Here is an 18,242-nt window from a genome sequence, read left to right as displayed (position 1 = left end):
AGTAGCAATGGGGATACCTCTAGGGATTTTTCGCACAGTAACTAAACTATTTAAATAAACATATTTAATCTAATACAACTTTTTGACGGAGAAAACGTAACACCGTAGTTTACTAAGCACATCGCGGAACTCTTTCGTTGTGAGCACGGAGAATAGTGGGACCTATTTCTGAGAAACACAGGAACTTCAATTGAATTCTTTGCGACAAAGTCAGATTGGTGTAGAAATGTCTCATGTTGTAGCTAAGCAGGATACCACATTTATCTGATATTACACAGATACCAAATCAGTTATAGTATAATTGTATTTAGAAAACAAAATAAGTCAAAATGTTGATTAAAGTCAAGGTAAGAGAACGTCAGACACGTACAGTATATGCAGCCACACAAGCAATTTGGCTAGCTTAGGTTTAATTCAGCTGCTCAGTGCACACAGTCAGTAGCTAGCTAGCTACATGGGRCCATAAAATAAGAATCGAATAACTTAGATCATAAGTAACTAACTGACGCGTGCTGGTTATGAAGGCATCCTCTTTAACATGACTAACTATTTTATCAATGTCTGTCAGACACTCACTGGGAAAGAAATTGAGATTGACATAGAGCCCACAGACAAGGTATGTCGCTAGAATTTTTCCCAGTATTCCCTTTGTTCCTTATCTGTGTGTGTGTGTGTGTGTGTGTGTGTGTGTGTGTGTGTGTGTGTGTGTGTGTGTGTGTGTGTGTGCGCATGCCACAGCCCTCAGTGAAACCATACAGTGATATTATGTATTCAGTGTGTGTATTCTCTGGCTCGTCTCTTGTCAGGTTGAGAGGATTAAAGAGCGAGTGGAGGAGAAAGAGGGGATTCCGCCTCAGCAGCAGAGGTTGATCTACAGTGGGAAACAAATGTAAGGCACAGAGGCAACATCGTGGAATTAATCACGTGTAAAAGAAACCTTAGCTTATATATTCTCTGTGTTCAAGTGGTTGTCCTGCATTAGTCTTGGAAGTTCCAGACCTAGGGCAACAGCACTGGACCATTGTTAATGTAGGAGGCAACTCGTCTTCCTAGGAAGAGTACACGTCCACAGACATTCTCTCTAGTCAGTGGTCAGATAACAACACACACAAAAATAACAGTTTGTGCATGAGAATGAAATTGTCCCTCTCTTCCTAATATCAGTTTCTTTCCCTCAGGAACGATGAGAAGACAGCAGCAGACTACAAGATCCAGGGAGGCTCCGTACTACACCTGGTCCTTGCGCTAAGAGGAGGGGAGGTCCTCCACTGTCCCACGAGCCTCCTGCTTGCCTTGTAACCACCACACCCGCCTTGGCCCCAGTAGATGTTGCCCTTAGGCACAGATCTAGGATCAGCTTAAACCTCCTCAAATCCAAACCATAACCATTATGGGCTACAAATGCTGAACTGACCATAGATCAGTGCTTATGGGCAACTTCAGCCCTCTCTCAACCCTAGACCTTCTTGGAGACATATTACCCTGTTACAATCACTCATGTGTCATTAATATTAAAATATGAGGGCCCTGCTTCATATCTGTAAAGAGAAGGTTTTGTCCTTTGGACTTATCACCATGTCAGCACTCGCTCCTGTCCCTCCCTCTTTTGTGTGCATCAAACTGATGATGCAGATGTTACGTTTACAATGCATGAAAGTGAGAAATTATTATTTTAAGTAGATGAATGTAATGGTTTAGTTTGTCAATAAAAAAAAACATCAGTTATCAGTGACTAGTGTCGTGTTGTCATTAATGATGTGTTTAATGTTATAGAACTGAAAGGTACGTTCTGTAGGAAAAATACAAACGCCACGCCAGTCATCAACAATTAATATACTTCAGTATATATTTATTTATCTCTTGTTACTATATGTACATTCATGCTGAAACAGTTAAACAGTTGTCATGTGATCAAGAAAATCTCCTGGCTCTATGTGTAAGGGAGGTGGTTGGACTTACGATCCAGTCAAAAATCATTTGCAGCAGAAAAGTATAAAAAAATAGCTTCATTTATTTTAACTATCGGTCTATTAGGAACCCAGTGGTGCCAGGAGGATTAAGTATGGGGGTCACAATCATATTGCTTAGAACAAAAACGTAGTGAGACTTCACATCATGTATTGCATGGCTTTTAGCACGTCCATCTACATCAACACATAGATAGACATAGCCATAGCCTGGTTAAATTTGTTGTTATTGCGCTCACCATTGTTTCACTTGGTGAGCGCAACGTTCAGTGTGGTTTAACCAGGCTAGCATAGACAAGAAGGTGGGCAATGATTTACTGAGGTGTGTTTTGCAATATATAAAAATAGAATCTACCTATTTTATTTCTATGTTGCAGTACTACACACACCAAGGCTTCTACTGTATATTCCTGAACCACCATTGAAGGCCTGCAGTCCTCTGTTTGGTCTGTGTCAAGGGAGGCAATTACTTGGTGTTATTAAATAGCGCATCAGTTTAGATGAGGCAGTGATTGAGTAGCCTGGTTCTATCTGTAGTCTCTGTGCTTTAGCCATTCATTGTACGCTACCACAGTGATAGTCAGGGTTGCATATACAGATCTAAGACCAGGCTAATATTGACCAAGCAGAACAGAAGGTCTGATACTACAACGTAAGCAGAACAGTAGGTCTGATACTACAATGTTCTCATTGGTAACGCATAATAGTTGAAAAGATGAATATTCTACTGAAGGAAATAGCAAAATGGGGATATTTAAGTGCTATACCTGTGGTATTCTTCGTCAGTAATACACAAATGATACACATTGGGTTTAACATTGGGTTACCATGAATGTATACAAAGCCGTCAACCCTGTGCACATGCATCGCAATGTCCTTCTGTTGTAAGAGTAAAGCCATATTGTTTCTGAGGTGACCGAGCTGATGGTAATGAATTGATAATGCACAGTTATGTCGATAAAGAGGATACATTACCCACTTTAAAAAACTTTTTTTTTCTCCTGTGGTAAGTTTCCATACAGTATGTACAGTAGAATATATAGTTAATGTGACATCTAGTGATATATAGGCACAAAACACATCCATATCACACAACTTTCAAAGATACCCTGTCTGAGCTACAGTATATGTTGAAGTTCCAGGCAGACTACATTGCAGACGCATGCCAGATCTCACAACGCCTGGGCATGTGTTTAACACATCAGCTAACCACATGATATAATATAGCAATCTGATGCCTGACTGCCCAGTTGATGACGTGACACATAACCATTGATTGATGCAATGCAACATCAGCAAGGTAGTCGCCCTGGAACTCGACCTTTGACCCTGAACCCTGTGATTATTAAACCTTCACAAGGATAATAGACACCGACCCATACCATGACTTTTTACTTGTGCTAGCACTGCAGAGGGCAAACTGTCTCTATACAAACTGGTTGACTTATCATAAACTGCATGTATAGATGTATATTGGTTTCAATGACTTAATACTGTAAAGTATGTGTCTAAGGTCCAAATCTGTATTATTATTGTACATTATTAATACCACTGCATCCATTACATTATTTTTGTATCTGCGTGATCAGTAAATGACCATTGGAAATAACATTAATATGATTTTAGAGGAATGTGTATACATTTATGAAAGATTAAGACATCTAGACTAAAGGAATGACATCTTCTCTTCACTGGTAAGAGGTCTTAAGACAAAGGTGGTGGATCATTAACATAAAGCCAGCCCTCTATGGAAACCGGTGAGCTATTGAGTGTTCATTGGCTTTTGGCAGTGTGGAGAAGGCAGTGTGAATGTACTGAGAAGGCCTCAAACTGGTTATAAAATCGGAAGAAGAGCAGTGTGTGTACACGTGTGTTTCAAAGGTCAAATAGCAAGGCCATTGTTGGTAAACTGGGTCACACTACCATCCATAGTATACACTACCGGTCAAAAGTTTTAGAACTTCTTTATTTTGACTATTTTCTACATTGTAGAATAATAGTGAGGACATCAAAACTATGAAATAACACATATTGAATCATGTAGTAACCAAAAAAGTAGCCAATAGCCACCCTTTGCCTTGATGACAGCTTTGCACACTCTTGGCATTCTCTCTTCATGAGGTAGTCACCTGGAATGCATCTTTCTGTCTCTCTCTTTCTCTCTTTTCTCTCTTCTCTCGGAGGACCTGAGCCTGATGACTCCTTGCTGTCCCCAGTCCACCTGGTCGTGCTGGTGCTCCAGTTTCAACTGTTCTGCCTGCGTCTATGGAACCCTGACCTGTTCACCGTACGTGCTACCTTGTCCCAGACGTGCTGTTTTCGACTCTCTCTACCGCACCTTCTGTCTCTAACTCTGAATGATCGGCTATGAAAATCCAACAGACATTTACTCCTGAGGTGCTGACCTGTTGCACCTTCTACAACTACTGTGATTATTATTATTTGACACTGCTGGTCATCTATGAACATTTGAACATCTTGGCCATGTACTGTTATAATCTTCACCCGGCACAGCCAGAAGAGGACTGGCCACCCCTCAGAGCCTGGTTCCTCTCTAGGTTTCTTCCTAGGTTCTGGCCTTTCTAGGGAGTTTTTCCTAGCCACTGCGCTTCTACATTTGCATTGCTTGCTGTTTGGGGTTTTAGGCTGGGTTTCTGTATAGCACTTTGTGACATCGGCTGATGTAAAAAGGGCTTTATAAATACATTTGATTGATTGATTAACAGGTGTGCCTTCTTAAAAGTTTATTTGTGGAATTTCTTTCCTTCTTAGTGTGTTTGAGCCAACCAGTTGTGTTGTGACAAGGTAGGAGGGTATACAGAAGATAGCCCTATTTTTACTATTTGGATAGTCCCATATTATGGCAAAAACAGCTCAAATAAGCAAAGAGAAATGAGAGTCCATCATTACTTTAAGACATGAAGGTCAGTCAATACGGAATATTTCAAGAACTTTGAAAGTTTCTTCAAGTGCAGTCGCAAAAACCATCAAGCGCTATGGTGAAACTGGATCTGATGAGGATCGCCATAGGAATGGAAGATCCAGAGTTACCTCTGCTGCAGAGGACAAGTTTATTAGAGTTACCAGCCTCAGAAATTGCAGCCCAAATAAATGCTTCACAGAGTTCAAGTAACAGACACATCTCAACATCAACTGTTCAGAGGAGATTGTGTGAATCAGGTCTTCATGGTCGAATTGCTGCAAAGAAACCACTACTAAAGGACACCAATAAGAAGAAGAGACTTGCTTGGGCCAAGAAACACGAGCAATGGACATTAGACCGGTAGAAATGTGTCCTTTAGTCTGGAGTCCAAATTTTGGATTTTTGGTTCCAACTGCCGTGTCTTTGTGAGACACGGTGTGGGTGAACGGATGATCTCTACATGTGTAATCTCTACATGTGTAATTCCCACCGTAAAGCATGGAAGAGGAGGTGTTATGGTGTGGGGGTGCATTGCTGGTGACACTGTCTGGGATTTATTTAGAATTCACACTTAACCAGAATGGCTACCACAGCATTCTGRAGCGATACTCAATCCCATCTGGTTTGGGCTTAGTGGGACTATCATTTGTTTTTCAACAGGACAGTGACCCAACACACCTCCAGGCTGTGTAAGGGCTATTTTACCAAGAAGTAAAGTGATGTAGTGCTGCATCAGATGACCTGGCCTCCACAATCCCCCGACCTCAACCAAATTGAGATGGTTTGGGATGAGTCGGACCGCAGAGTGAAGGAAAAGCAGCCAACAAGTGCTCAGCATATGTGGGAACTCCATCAAGACTGTTGGGAAAGCATTCCAGGTGAAGCTGGTTGAGAGAATGCCAAGCGTGTGCAAAGATGTCATCAAGGCAAACGGTGGCTATTTGAAGAATCTCATTTGTTTAACACTTTTTTGGTTACTTCCATATGTGTTATTTAATAGTTTTGATGTCTTCACTATTATTATACAATGTAGAAAATAGTGAAAATAAAGAAAAACCCTTGATTGATTAGGTGTTCTAAGACTTTTGACCGGTAGTGTATGTATGCTGTAGATTACAGAGTCACCTGACAACAAATAAACAGAACATTTCTCGTTCAGTATTTAAATCCCTGACGTCACTTTAACAACAAACGTAACTTTACATTCATGTAATATTATCCAGTTATTATTTTGTGAATAAAACATGATCAGTTATATTAATTCAAACATCACTAAATAAAGCACTATCAAACTATTTTGAAGAGTAGATTTATAGATGTGTATTAATCTACAAAAATACTGAATTGCCTCATTATTGATAGACATTAATAATAGACATTTACATCAACACCAGCACACCACTGCTGTTGATTTACATTGCAGTAAGCTTAGCTACACATACAATTCAACTTCTGACAATTTTCTCCCAGGGCGTGGACATGCGAGTGTGTGTTTGTGTGAGTGTGTGTGTGTGTGTCCGTGTCTCTATAGGTGTAAGAACTGTAGTCGGCGTGTTAGTCTGTGCTTCTACTCTTTTAAATCATCAGACTGTTCATTTGTAGAGTTGATTGTCTGCCTTTAATGAAATCTTCCTCAGATATCCAGTAAACACACTGAGTCAACCTGGAATATTCAAAATGGCCATTTCTTTGTTTTTTTCATCATTATTATTATTKTTTTTCAAAAATCTCTTTAAAAATATCTGGATGAAATAATCTGTCAACATCAATGATAACAATTACATACCAATACCTAAGGCACCGAACCAGATCCCTCATAGGCTCTTAAAAGTATACCTTCGCTGTTGCAAAAAAGAAAAATAAGACCCAAAAGTTATTGATATTGAACAGAAAAAAACATTAAAACTAACATAAAAAAACAAATATAATAACAATGACACGTGATATAACCAATTATAACAATTATAAAAAACATTTTGGAATCACAGACAGTATTTAGTGTATTTGAAACAGAACATTCAAAGAATTTATCTGAATTTGATGGTTTTGACAATAAAGGAATACAGCTTTGGTGTGTTTTCAGTAAGACAAGGCAAATTCTATTCAAAAGGAGGCAAAAAGAAAAAAAAACGAACACAAAAGCAATGCTGATGATGAATCTGCCACAGTACAGTACGAGTACTTTAAAAATGGCCAGCGCTCTCTCACTCATGGAGTGTGCAGGGAGTGTGTGGAGGAAGATGAGGAGGATGAAGAAAAAGAGTAGTTAAGGGGGTACATGAAAGGATTAGAGGATGAAAAGATGAGTGTGTATCTGTGAGGATGTCAGGTTGGATATGTCTTCTGCAATAAGTAGCGTTGAAAGGTGGCACACTGAAATGTAATGACCGGATATAGGTCTATATAGGTCTCCTCCTCTCCTCCTCCTCTCCTCTATTTGGCACAACATTGGTGACTGAAACAAAGATACAATCAGATGGATGAACACATAAAAACAGTGTGTGTCACAAAGAGTATTTCCGAGTCTATGAGTGTTAACTCCTCTCTGCCATAGTGATATACCTGAAACTCTGACTCTACCTCAATGAGAGTGTGTTTCTCTGAAGTTTGGGTGCGTGGCGTGCGCTGTGCTCGTGAGTGTTGAGGAGTTGGTGGTGATGTGGGGGGGGGGAGGGGGGCTAGTAAAGGTGTGTGTTTAGCAGTCTGCAGACTTTTGTGTCTCCCCATCGTCTTGCGAGAGAGGAGCCTGGGACTCCTTCAGCTCCTCGCCCTCCTCCCCGTTCCCTGCTCCCTTCGTTTCCCCTGGATACACCACCACACAGAACTTCTGGCCCAGGTAGGTCATCTTGGCTGAAGAGAGAGAAGAGGAGTGGTTAAGACACTAGAGTAGACTCCAAAACTAGTCAGTGGATCCATAGTAGAAATAGAGGGAAACAAGAGGATGACAGAAGACTGCAAAAGTATAGTGAATGCAAAGTTGATATAGAGAGAAAGACAAAGAAGTTTATAAGTATCACATCATAAACAGAATACAATAGAGCCTTGGCACATGTAACATGAAAATACACAGGGTTAGATAGTTAGATTAGTAACTGTAATGAGGAAGAGAATCGTCTTTCGAGACCTACGTATGATTACTACACAATACATACTAAATTATATGCAGTATGATTAGTACACAGTGTGTTGTTTTAGTAAGCAGTAGGCAACACATATTTCGGACATGGCCATAGTCTATCATAACAGCCTTAACATTGCTGATTTGGTTGTGGCTACTGAGATTAGTAGTGACACGCTGTGAATCTACATACGTAACATAATGTCAAGTGACCAGAGAAGACAGTTGAGTTAATAAAAACAACAATGATTTTAAAGGTTGAATAAAGTTGAACTCATCTGAAGGAAGTTCCAGTTTATTGTAAATACGAAGTTATTCTTAATTGACTTGCCTGGTTAAATAGAGGTTAAATAAAGAAATAAAGTTGCCGTACCAACGAAGTTGTTGAAGCATTCAGGCTTTTTGTCCCAGTAGACACCCAGGAAGTAGACCGGTACTCCAGTCAGCATGATAGCCATGCCGAGGCCACACACAATGGGCTCAGAGTACAGGGAGAAGATGAGCAGGAAGGCCCAGAACAATAGGTAGATGACCGGCCATACCAGACTGAGCTGCGCAGGGGGAGAGAAGAGGAGTGGGTGAGGGTAACGGACGAGAGAGCCAGTAAGGCAGAGAGAGAGAGAGAGAGAGAGAGAGATTGGTGGTCATAATGCAAAAACACAATGAGAATAAGCCCTCAAATACCTACAGTCAGATTTACCAAAATCTTTGCACCAGCTATAAAATTTGCACCTATTTTCAAAAGGGAATTAAACACTGAGAAACAAACTAGATGACACTTTTACATTAAGTAAACTTGTGGGACTTGATTTAGCTCTTTAAAAGTATTCTTGTGGTAGTGGAGGAAGTGTTCCGATTTCAGATTTACAATAGCAGAGAAGTAGACCGAGATGTCATAATGTGACACCCCTATGCGACGCTCGTCCCTCAACTGATCTGTCTTGTAGGACGTGGAACTCGTCTCTAAAAATCAAGATTTTTGCTCATCGATCTAACACTAGTTCCTAAATTTAAAAAATCGCAGTAGCTATGACGCACAGTAGCTATGACACTATGACGCGCTGATGAAGTTGAACGGCACCAAAGTTATTGGACTGTTCTCAGAAATCAGCATGTACAGTATCTGACTGACAGCTGGCACTGTGCCTCGCTACCTTGTAACATTTGTCCAACACGATGATAATGTCGCAGAGGACAGTCAGCTGTGCTGTAGAACTGGGCGCACTATTACGGCAGAACAGATATYTTGAAAACGTATTTGTGCATTAGCTACAACTTCACTACACTACGTAGCTAGGAAAGGTGGTTCAGTGGACGCTGTCACCTTGGTAACATTTTCGAACGTTAGAACAGCCAAATGTATTTTTAGCTATCCCGTGGGTGCGCGTTATCAGACAGATCAGTGCAGACGGTCGTCACGCTATKTAACATGAGACAATGGGGAAAGTGGTCAAAGTAGCTGATWTGTGTCAAAAATGACATTGTTGACAATGAATATAATGTTTGAAGTCATGGAAGTTTATAACAATGGGACTTTTAGAAGGTTGAAGAAATCCAATTCAAGTGGAGGATTACATTTTTTTAAGGACAAAAAGCGTAATAGGTTAAAAAGTACAAATATMATCAAAAAGTTGTATCCAGACCAGTCTACACATTTTAAAGTGTGAATGTAATTTCTAGCTTAAACGGTGTAAGAGGAGTAGTTTGCTAAAGAATCATAATAAGATAGATGTATGACAACGATTTAAAGTGGGACGTCCAATTAAAAAGTKAAATAAAAAGTTTGGAGAAAAAATAAGATACAGTATATATAAAGTGTATCCTAAATGAAGATTTGTTGGAAACGTTTAGTAAATATAGCCTCGAGAACCCAGTGCCAAGAAAATGTCTTCTTTGAAATTCACCCTGATCGGTCGGTGCATGTCGGGTGCCTTGATGCGCAGCACGATCTGCCCGGCAACAGTGACCCCGTAGAAGAGGTAGTTGATGAAGCCCACGTAGTTAATGAGGGTGTACATGTCACTGGTGCACAGCATCAACAGGGTGGACAGACACTGGGGGAGGGAGGGAGAGAGGGAGAGAATGGGTCAATATGTGTACAGTATATGAACATATAAGGTACACTACATGACCAAAAGTATGTGGACACCTGCTCGTCGAACATCTCATTCCAATATCATGGGCATTAATATGGAGTTAGTCCTCCCTTTGCTGCTATAACAGCCTCCACGCGTCCACATACTTTTGTACATACAGTGGGAAGAAAAAGTATGTGAACCCTTTAGAATTACCTGGATTTCTACATAAATTGGTCATAAAATGTTATCTGATCTTCATCTAAGTCATAACAATAGACAAACACAGTCTGCTTAAACTAATAACACACAAACAATTATAAATGTTAATGTCTTTATTGAATACACTGTGTAAACACTCACAGTGCAGGTTGGAAAAAGTATGTGAACCCTTGGATTTAATAACAGGTTGACCCTCCTTTGGCAGCAATAACCTCAACCAAACGTTTTCTGTAGTTGCGGATCAGACCTGCACAACGGTCAGGAGGAATTTTGGACCATTCCTCTTTATAAAACTGTTTCAGAAAAAGCTATATTCTTGGGATGTCTGGTGCGAACCGCTCTCTTGAGGTCATGCCTCTTACAGCATCTCAATCGGGTTGAGGTCAGGACTGACTGGGCCACTCCAGAAGGCGTATTTTCTTCTGTTCAAGCCATTCTGTTGTTGACTTACTTCTATATTTTGGGTTGTTGTCCTGTTGAATCACCAAACTTCTGTTGAGCTTCAATTGGCGGACAGGTAGCCTTACATTCTCCTGCAAAATGTCTTGATAAATTTGGGAATGAATTTTTCAGTCGATGATAGCAAGCTGTCCAGGCCCTGAGTCAGCAAAGCAGCCCCAAACCATTATGCTCCCTTCACCATAGTTTAAAGTTGGGATGAGGTTTGATGTTGGTGTGCTGAGCCTTTTTTCTCTCCACATATAGTGTTGTGTGTTCCTTCCAAACTACACAACTTTAGTTTAATCTGTCCACAGAATATTTTGCCAGTAGCGCTGTGGAACATCCAGGTGCTCTTTTGCGAACTTCAGACGTGCAGCAATGGTTTTTTTGGACAGCAGTGCCTTCTTCCATGGTGTCCTTCCATGAACACCATTCTTGTTTAGTGTTTCACATATTGTAGACTCGTCAACAGAGATGTTAGCATCTTCCAGAGATTTCTGTAAGTCTTTAGCAGACACTATGATTCTTCTTAACCTCATTGAGCATTCTGCGCTGTGCTCTTGCAGTCATCTTTGCAGGATGGCCACTTCTAGGGAGAGTAGCAACAGTGCTGAAATTTCTCCATTTATAGACAATTTGTCTTACCGTGGACTGACTTTTAGAGATACTTTTGTAACCCTTTCCAGCTTTATGCAAGTCAACAATTCTTAATCTTACGTCTTCTGAGATCTATTTTGTTTAAATTATGTATTCAATATAGACAAGAAAAATACAATAATTTYTGTGTTATTCGTTTAAGCACACTGTGTCTATTGTTGTGACTTAGATGAAGATCAGATKAAATTTGATGTAAAATTTATGCAGAAATCCAGGTAATTCCATACATACTTTTTATTGCCACTGTATAGTGTACTGTGTATATACAGACACCTGTGTCAAAGGTAAATACATAGAGAGAGAGAGAAAGAGAGAGGGGAAGAGCGATGGAGAGAGAGAGATAGAAAGGATTTAGCACTCACAGTGAAGAGCAGAGCAGGGATGGGGGTACAACGCTTCACGTGGATCATGGCCAGGAGACTGGGGAGGTGGCCRTCTCTGGCTCCAGCAAAGAACAACCTGTTCGAGAGAAAGAGAGAGAGATCYAGAGTGAGTGAGAGACAGGTTAACTACTAATACAATCTAACGCAGTACAAAATACGGAGTAATGAAAGGGTGACGTGAAGGGATAAGTACATCGATAAAAAAAAAAGAGAAATTAGTTAGAAGACAGAGTTCACAGAYAAAGATATACAGTACCAGTCAAAAGTTTMGACACACCTACTCATTCAAGGGTTTTTCTTCATTTTTACTATTTTCTACATTGTAGAATAATAGTGAAGACATCAAAACTATGAAATAACACATAAGGAATCATGTAGTAACCAACAAATCAAAAATATATTCATCATCATGTTGAATCATGTTAAACAAATCAAAATATATTTTATATTTGAGATTCTTCAAAGTAGCCACCCTTTGCCTTGATGACAGCAAAGTGTGCAAAGCTGTCATCAAGGCAAAGGGTGGCTACTTTGAATAATCTCAAATTTTAAATAGATTTTRATTTGTTTAACACTTMTTTAGTTACAACATGATTCCATATGTGTTATTTCATAGTTTTGATTTCTTCACTATTATTCTACCATGTAGAAAATAGTCAAATATAAAGACAAATGTTGGAATGAGTAGGTGTGTCCAAACTTTTGACTGGTACTGTATATGGAGAGAGATAAAGAAAAACAGAGATACAAGAGGCAGATAAATAATGTGAAGGAGAATACCGTGAGGAGGTGAAGAGGGACCCGTTGACCCCTCCGAAGGTGGACAGAGCAACAGAGATGGGCATGATCCATGACATCACGCCTAGCAGCTTCTCACCAAACGTCTGGAGGGAGAAAAGGAAGGAAGYAAGGAATAGACGGAGGAAGAGAGGGGACAAGAGAATATGGTGAAACACACAATTACACATTCAATGAACTGCTACATAGCTACAACACAAGGTTTGATACTTATACACTTAAAAGTTAAAATTGTAGCATCAGTTGATTGATAATATGGTACAGATATGCCACTCCACTAAGCAGAATTCAAAGTTGAATCTGAATTTAAGGACCATTATCTCTCTGTGACCGACAAGGGGGCGCCAGAGGCCTTTGAGTAATACTGAGGTTGAACGTGAATAAACCCAAAGCTGCTTCCTGATCCTGGCGGGATGGTGGGTGGAGCTACTCACTACAGCAACAGCGTTGGAGGCCAGCAGCTCCTGAGGACTCATGGCTGTGACGTAAGCGATGTTGGCAAACACGTACACGAACGTCACCAAGGGGATGGAGATAAAGATGGCACGAGGAAGATTCCTAGAATAGAGAGAGGAATGGAGGGATGGGGAGGGAAGGTATATCATTCATTAAAGACATGTAGGTAATAGGTATCAGTCCAGTTCAGAATAGAGAGAGGGATGGGGAAAAGGTAGACCAAAAAGGTAGACCATTCATTAAAGACATGTAGGTCTCATTCAATAGGGATCAGTCCAGTTCTCAAATATAATATCAAAAGATCGAATTTGGGACACATGCATGGACTAATTGTAGTAGGGCTTTACACATAGGGGTCAACCAGCTCCTCAGTGACGTAGTTGAGGAAGTTCCATCCTCCGTATGCGAAGGAGCCTTGTAGGAAGGCCAGGGCTATCAGCCCCACGTCGTACTCCTGGAAGGGCTCAAAGGCATGGGCTGGCTCCAGCCAATAGTACTCCCCTGGAGGAGTAGAGAGGAATAGAGGGGAAGAAGAGCGAACAAATGGGGTTTAGAATGAGGATTTTATGGTGGTGTAGGCCTAGAWTTTYGGGTGGTGTAGGCCTAGAATTTAGGGTGGTGTAGGCCTAGATTTTGGGGTGGTGTAGGCATTGATTTTGGGGTGGTGTAGGCCTAGATTTTAGGGTGGTGTAGGCCTAGATTTTAGGGTGGTGTAGGCCTAGATTTTAGGGGGGTGTAGGCCTAGATTTTAGGGGGGTGTAGGCCAAGATTTTAGAGTGGTGTAGGCCTAGATGTTAGGGTGGTGTAGGCCTAGATTTTATAGTGGTGTAGGCCTAGATTTTAGAGTGGTGTAGGCCTAGATTTTAGGGTGGTGTAGGCCTAGATTTAGTATTTTTGTGAAATACGTATTTATAAAAATGAAAAGAATTTGAATGAGGATTTTTTGGGGATTTGTAGAGATTTTAGCTTTGTGAAATTGGTTCACTACTACTGCAATGCAGATTGATAAGGGAGCTGCCAGGTCACACATAGGACATAACAATAAGGACGCAGTGTGTGCATGTGTGTGTGTTTGTGTGTGTGACAGACAGAGTATGCACTATTGGCTTGCACACCATGTCTACTTCCGACTCCGTCTATCTCTGTCCTTTCCTCCTAGTCTCATCTTTTCATTGTCATGCCAATACGAACAGGTCATGCATCCTTAATCTCTCTTCCTGCCTCCCTCTTTCTTCCTCTCCTTCTTTCTCTGTCATTGTCTGCCTCTTCCCCGCCTCTCTCCCTCAGTTTTTGCTCTTACTCTCTCTTTGTCCCCATCTCTCTCTGGTTGGTGATTCTCCCATACTCTCACCCATTGTATTCTTACACCAACACTCAGAATCCCTCTCTCCTCTCTCTGTGTCTACAGCCCTATTGTCACTGTTGTCTCTGTCTGTCTCTCTCATAACTGACCCTCATTAGTGTTATGCTAACTAACCCACAGACACGACTGGGATGAAAACCACCTTAAAACTCTATTAGCTCTGTGAGTTTTATCAGAGGCCCCAGAACTGTGACCTCTTATCTCTGTGAATAGGGAAGCTATGTCTGTGTCGCAAACAGCACCCTATTCTCTATGTAGTGCACTACTTTCGATCAGGGCCCATAGGGCTGTGGTGAAAAGAAGTCTTTCGATCAGGGCCCATAGGGCTGTGGTGAAAAGAAGTGCACTATATGCGGATTAGGGTGTCATTTGGGACACAGACTTTGAGTCCACAGTGACCCAGTGATAGGATGTCAGTGGGGTTTGGTGTCTTTGTGGTGTCTCTGGACCGAGAGAGAGATGGCGAGATGGGCAGACTCTGTGGTATGGAGTGTGATACACACACACACACACCAACACACGCACACACAAACAACACACACACCACACACACACACACACACACACACCACACACACACCACACAACACACACACACACACACACACACAACACACACACACACACACACACACACACACACACACACACACACACACACACACAACACCACACCACACACCACACACACACACCACACCACATACGGTGCCTAGTCCTACCCTTGCAGATCTGCACATGCCCATATTAATGATGAGAGCCAGGGCGAGCAGCTTTGCCGGCTGTGAATATGTCCTGGACTCTGTGGCCCATCGCACCACTGGAGCAGTTCACACCCACGTCACAACACTGAACGCAGGAGAGAGAGAGAGAGGAGAGAGAGAGAAGAGAGAGAGAGAGAGAGAGAGAGAGAAGAGAAGAGAGAGAGAGAGGAGAGAGAGAGAGAGAGAGGAGAGAGGAGAGAGAGAGAGAGAAATAAGAAAGAGTGTTACATTGATTAAAATGTGTTATTATCATCATTATGCGTTTTTTTTGCTGTGGAAATATAAGATAGACTTATAATGCCACGAAAGCTGTTGTTTGAATTAACTGAATTCCAATTGTCAATAAAGCTTGAATTAAATTGAACTACAAGAAATATTACACAACAGAGATCAACACAATACAATTCACGCTGGGCGTTGTGCTCCGTTCATTCATGTCCTCCACTGCTCTCTGCTACATTACACTAGCCAGGCCAGAATAACATAGGAACACAATGGCGAATCCCAGTACAATAAACAACATAGTAGATTGGAGGAATTCTCACCATAGAATTCTCATCAACTCAGCATAGATCTGTTGCTAACAATGCACAAAGGGAGAAGTACACGACTACACTATATTTCCCTTCTGTTCTGTTTTTTTMAAGGGTTTCCAACAGCGGTCAGTGTGAGTGCACGGACACTAGCTAGTGGTCACAGTACTATAAATGGTGACGTAAGGAGAGAAGAATAGAGGGAGAGAGAGAGAGACTGGGAAACAGAAACKGTAGGAGCGGATGGATAGAGAATCGGAAGGAGGGAGAAGAAGGTGTGTGTGTGACGGGAGATACAGTAACACACATTGTGCTACAACTGGCCGTGACGTGTCATGAAAGGTGACGCGCGCAGCTACCTTTGCTACCGTCATTGAAATGACGTGCAAATCACGTGGATTCAACCAGTGTGTGCCCAGTGGGGCTGTACTATCACAACGAACTAGGACCCCATCTCTCCTTGCCTCTCAACTTCTCGGACACAATTGACACGTACCACGCGCCAAAGGCTCATGGGTCTGAGTTCATCCACAGACACTGACTGGGGTTCAGCGTGTCTGTCCTGCACTCTGTCCCACCTCCACCTTTCTCGTACTGCAGTACAGTACATGTCACCATGGTCCCGCAATGGAATAACGTCCTGTCRAGGGGGTGTACTTGTACATCAAGCTGCATTACGCTACAGAAACAGGAGATAGGCTTCTGGTCTATGGGCTGTTCTGGCAGACCTGCTTCCTTACTGTTGCAAGGGTAYGGATACTTACTTACTCYGGTAATGTTAGACGTGATAGTAARGATAGGGGSAGCAGGTAGCCTAGCGMTTAAGAGCGTTGGGCCAGTAACTGAAAGGCCGCTAGTTCAAATTCCCCAGCCGACAAGGTGAAAAATCTGRCGATGTGCCCTTGAGCAAGGCACTTAACCTTAATTGCTGCAGGGTCGCCGTCGGTAGTGGGTGTCTCAGGGGTAGTTGTGATATGCAGAATAAACATTTCCAATTCACACGTGTGTATAACACACACTTGTACATGTGTGAAATAGAATGACTACAAGCACCCGCCAATTGATGTATTATTAGTGCAGCTATTGGCAGCCGTCTGGGCCGAATACGGTTTACAGAACCCTGTCAAGACKCTGTTGTTTCACACATGACATGACACACACGTCACACTAGAAATACCGCCGAGCTGATCTGGTCAGTCTGCCAAGGAACAGTGACGGGCTGCTCTGCCAGACACAGATGGAGAGGAGGAGAGGAACAGGGGAAGAGAGGAGGGGCTTGTTAGTAGTTTATAGTTGTGAAAGAGTGTGTGATGTTTAGAGGTCTGGGGGAAGTCGAGGGGGTAGTGAGAGGAAAGGGGGTAGGGGGCTGTTTGGCCTGATCTGTGGGCATGTTGTCAGCCGGTAACACATGGTTAGTCTGGTCCCAGATCTGTGTGTGCTTTATCCAACTCCTCTGAATATTGTTGTACAATAGAGTGTAAAAAGCGCATAAAGTACACATCTTGGATCAGGCTAACAAAATAACAGCTGCAACAAACTGTAGACACAACAGTGGTAGTGGTGTGTGGGAGAGCCAGTGTACGCGCTATGGGGAAGTAAGATGTGCTGTTTCTGCACTCTGCAATTTTGATAAACAGGAATAACAGACACACACATATGCAGTTGAGCAGTGTGTGTGTGTGTGTGTGTGGTGTGTGTGTGTGTGTGTGTGTGTGGTGTGTGTGTGTGTGTGTGTGTGGTGTGTGGTGGTGTGGTGTGTGTGTGTGTGTGTGTGTGTGTGTGTGTGTGTGTGTAACCACAACACTAAATTTAAACGAGAACTAATGTAACAAGAACGAACGTACAGATGTGCTCTCCTCCCAGGGTAGATGTACGCGGCAAGTGCGTTTGCAAATCACTACAGTAAGCAATAACATACGTAATGGGAATACATCGGTGAACATTTCTGCAAAATGCCCCTGACAGTGCAGTCATATCCACTGTGGCCAGCACATGCGTTTTTGATTTTTACCTGTGCGCAGGGCAGGGAAACTTTTTAAATCAGCCCTACTGTAGGCCTACTTTCTGCATAGCTCTCATTTTCAAAACAGCACGAATCCCACTCCTCTCTGTTTCTACATGTGGTTCAGGCTAAGAGGAACATGGTTGACACCTGGGAAAACCGGGCCGCGTTTCTGAGAACCTGCCGTCATTCCTCAGCTGTTTGTAAGCTGAGTAACACACTGGGACATGTCGGAGGTCCAATAACAAGGCACCTACGCAATCCAGGCCAACGGAGACAGAGAGGAGGCGGAGTAGCTGGTTGTGGCACACAACCACTAACACTTTACTAAAGTAGCCTGCAGCACGAGTCCCTTTCGCCAGTGACCAATTGAATGGTTAGTGGTTGTGTGTTTACAAAAAACAGGAGTGGGGTACGGGAGTGGGTGTGTGTTTGTGGGGGTGGGGGTGGGGGGGGGCAAGTTAATATATATTCTTACTGTATTGTACTAAAATTTGATTTTTTTTGGTGTATAGTCAGATTAAGTGACCTGCACAATCT

At 42.1% G+C, this 18,242-nt stretch overlaps 1 protein-coding gene and 1 pseudogene across 1 annotated transcript; one reads left to right on the top strand and one right to left on the bottom strand.

The window, feature by feature from the left end:
- nedd8 (NEDD8 ubiquitin like modifier) lies at positions 1–1,732 on the top strand. The gene is made up of 4 exons (XM_023972241.2): positions 1–347; positions 569–616; positions 807–889; positions 1,179–1,732. Exons 1-4 carry the CDS (start codon positions 330–332, stop codon positions 1,297–1,299), a joined length of 270 nt encoding a protein of 89 aa, XP_023828009.1. The 5' UTR covers positions 1–329; the 3' UTR covers positions 1,300–1,732.
- Positions 1,733–3,912: 2,180 nt separating this feature from the next.
- LOC111953147 (large neutral amino acids transporter small subunit 2-like) overlaps positions 3,913–18,242 on the bottom strand; it is a 19,478-nt pseudogene continuing 5,148 nt past the window's right edge.

Source organism: Salvelinus sp. IW2-2015, linkage group LG3, assembly GCF_002910315.2.
Source record: "Salvelinus sp. IW2-2015 linkage group LG3, ASM291031v2, whole genome shotgun sequence".
NCBI lineage: Eukaryota > Metazoa > Chordata > Actinopteri > Salmoniformes > Salmonidae > Salvelinus > Salvelinus sp. IW2-2015.
Note: the sequence above shows the minus strand (reverse complement) of the source record. Positions and strands in the feature narration are given on the sequence as shown.